At 35.3% G+C, this 3173-nt stretch overlaps 1 protein-coding gene across 1 annotated transcript; it reads left to right on the top strand.

The window, feature by feature from the left end:
- Nucleotides 1-7: 7 nt before the first annotated feature.
- Nucleotides 8-2218, top strand: LOC107578485 (prominin-1-A-like). The gene is made up of 8 exons (XM_016264437.1): nt 8-51; nt 145-237; nt 393-446; nt 852-932; nt 1053-1121; nt 1203-1292; nt 1414-1526; nt 1640-2218. Exons 2-8 carry the CDS (start codon nt 226-228, stop codon nt 1737-1739), a joined length of 519 nt encoding a protein of 172 aa, XP_016119923.1. The 5' UTR covers nt 8-51; nt 145-225; the 3' UTR covers nt 1740-2218.
- The last annotated feature ends 955 nt before the right edge of the window (nt 2219-3173 follow it).

The following is a 3173-nucleotide window of genomic DNA, read 5'->3' as shown; positions in this document are numbered from 1 at the left end:
ACTAATCTGAGTTTAGTAGCAGAAAGTCTGGATATCTTGGCTGGCAAACAGGTAAAAGTTACTCTTGTTTACTTGTCTTGTTAACACCCTCCTGCTCTAGTGAATGACTGAGATGGATGATGTACAGTTATTTGTGTCTTTCAGAGTAACCAAAATATAAAAGACCAACTGCATGGGGAAGCAAAAGATCTGCAAGACATCCAGACAGAGATCACGTCTCACATTATGCCTTTGCTGGTGTGTTAACACAACACAAAAGACAGTACTCAGAATTTAAATTCCAACTGAATGTGACATTAACATTAGGAAATAATGAATATAATCACAAAGTGTTCTTGACTAGTTTGTATCAGTTTGGCATACCATGACCTACATCCTTTTCCTCTTTGCAGCTGGAACTGAACACCACTGTTAAGAATCTCAGTGCAGTAGCGTCTCAAATCACTGTAAGTAAACACTAGAGTCATCATATGTGCCAGTGAGTATTCATACAATATAGCTATATACAGCAGAGTCTTCTTTCTGACTTGCCAAAACTACAGTATATCAGTTTTTAAAAGAATTTAATTAAAGGGCCCCATGAAATATGATGTTTTGCTACTTGCTGTTATTGCAGGTGGTATTAGGGAGCATTTGAAATGGTGTCATTGTTTAGAAGTTCACTAACAAATACAGTACTGTTCAGCAAGGATGCATTATATTGATCAAAAGTGACAGTAAATACTTTTATATTGTTACCAAAATTTCTATTTCAAATAAATGCTATTCTTTTGAACTATTTGTTCATCAAAGAATCTTGAAAAAAATAATCATGGTTTCTTCAACATTTCTTCTCTTTATTCATTTTATAGGCAGCTGTGGAGAATGTTCTCAGAAAAGTTGGCTCTGCTCAGGACGTCCTGAACTACAACATATCACAAATAGTGAAAACTGTGAGTGTTGTACAATCAATGCTATATTTAGCTAAATCATCTGTCAGGATGCTTACTGTATTACAGTGATGAAAAAAATCTACTGTGCATTTTATAATAACTGTACACTTTTTTCTGCAGGAAAGCAGGGCATTCATAGACTGCCAGCTGGAAATCTTTCTGACATTTGTTCACTGGGCAAATCAAACGGTATGTTTGTCTTTATATTCAAGGTGCCGACTATCTTGATGATGAATTACCGTAATATCATTGTGTTGTACTCTGAATCAGATCACAGAGAAGGTGGGTCGTTGTGGGCCTGCAGCTGCAGCAGTAGACAGATCAGAGGAGCTCCTCTGTAAACACTTGGTGGAATCTTTGGTAAGAATCCTTCACCAGCTCTAGCTGCCTCTTTTTTTCTTTTTACAATGCTTACAGATTTGTAAGTGCACATGGTTCCCATCTAATAAACCCTTAACATAATATCCCGTCTGTTCCCCAGAACGCCTTTTGGTTGAGTTTGGGCTGGTGTATGATATTCCTGATCCCCAGCATAATTTTCTCAGTTAAACTGGCCAAGTACTACCGCAGGATGAAGTACTCAGATGTTTATGAGTAAATGATCCTATTTGTTTTCTAAATGTAGAAGCGAATCATGGAAAAGTCTACTGTTTACCTACTGTCATGGATCAATTCAAATGGTTTCCTTCTGATTTCTCTCTTTAAAGGAACAATAACTTCATGATGAATCCTTTCCCAAAGGCCCACCTCAAACCTGAATTATTGGAAATGGAAAAACAACCACCTTTTACATATGTACATAATTAAAAGTGACCGTTAAGTTTGATTTTCACACACTGACCCACATCTCAAAAGAATCAAGTAGACAATGATTGTAGGAAAAATAATGCCAAAGTAGCTTCTGAGTACTTTGTGTCAAATGATTTTAGCACTTAATATTTAAATGAAAAGCACAACTTTACTGTTACAACTGTAATATGTTTTCTATTATAAGGCAATAATGGGAGTTTAGAAAGCACTTTATTTGGTCCTGTAGGCAATGAGATTTATTTATGCCATTTTTTCAATAAGAAATATGGGTATGCTGTTATACTGCTGGCATATATTGTATTTAAAAACAACTGTTCTAATAAATAATTTAGCTCATGAATACTGTGAAGACTGTAACTGTATAAGCCAACTAACCTCTTTTTGAAGTGGTGCGGTCTGATAGGTGGAATCTGAGGCCTGTTAAACATTTCTATCTCGTGTCATGTATTAATTACAATCATAATAAAAGGTGCTTACACTACCATGCTGAACCTGTTTGTTTGCTGTAAAGAATCGCTTGCCACAGTCTGTCCAGACGACCTGTCTAGAAACCCTATGTCCTGTGACCGAGGCCTCACTGACTTTGCAACAGTGTGCCAATCAGGATGAAGTACTAGAGTAGTGGAGTACACATTCCACACATATCTGTACTGCTTGGGGGGTGGGTGGGGGGTAACAGAAATCAGACAACAGGATTTATTCAGTTTGACACTCTGAGCAAAACATTAAATATCCAGAAAATATTGTTGTATGGTAGTTTTCAAAAACACTGAGATCATGTAGCATGAAAAAGGTTCATTTAAAAGTATACCAGACCATTTCTCGATATTAGAGCTCACTCTTAGCATTCGGATTAGTAAATACTAGAGATACTTACAGACATGCACTACAAAGGCAGGCACACCTGCAAAACCACACAACTGGTCTTGAAATCATGTAAATTTAAGCCGTATGCATGTTCATGTTATGTGTACACTACCATTCAAATATTTGGGGTCATTAATAATTTTTTAGAGAAATTAATACTTTTATTCAGCAAATTAAATTGATCAAAAATGACAGAAAATAAAGACATTTAGAATGTTATAAAAGATATGTATTTCAAATAACTGCTGTTTTTTTTAACTACCCCAAAACTTTTTGAACAACCCCAAACATTTGAACAGTAGTGTATGAAGTGGATGAGAAAAATGATTAAACTATGCAAGGCCGAAGGCCCGATTCTTGGAAAAGGTTACAGAACTGAAAAAAGTTCATTGTAAGGAATTATCTGATTGCAAAATAAGGAATTATTATGGAGTAGTCTATTAAACATGTCCATGGGTATTAACTTATGTTTTACAAAACATATTTTCTCACTTTTTTTTTGTTTTGTTACGTCAAATATTCAAATACACTGAACAAAATTATAAATGCAACACTTTTGTTTTT

This window comes from Sinocyclocheilus grahami, unplaced genomic scaffold, assembly GCF_001515645.1.
Source record: "Sinocyclocheilus grahami isolate Dianchi unplaced genomic scaffold, SAMN03320097.WGS_v1.1 scaffold10483.1, whole genome shotgun sequence".
Taxonomy (NCBI): Eukaryota; Metazoa; Chordata; class Actinopteri; order Cypriniformes; family Cyprinidae; genus Sinocyclocheilus; species Sinocyclocheilus grahami.
Note: the sequence above shows the minus strand (reverse complement) of the source record. Positions and strands in the feature narration are given on the sequence as shown.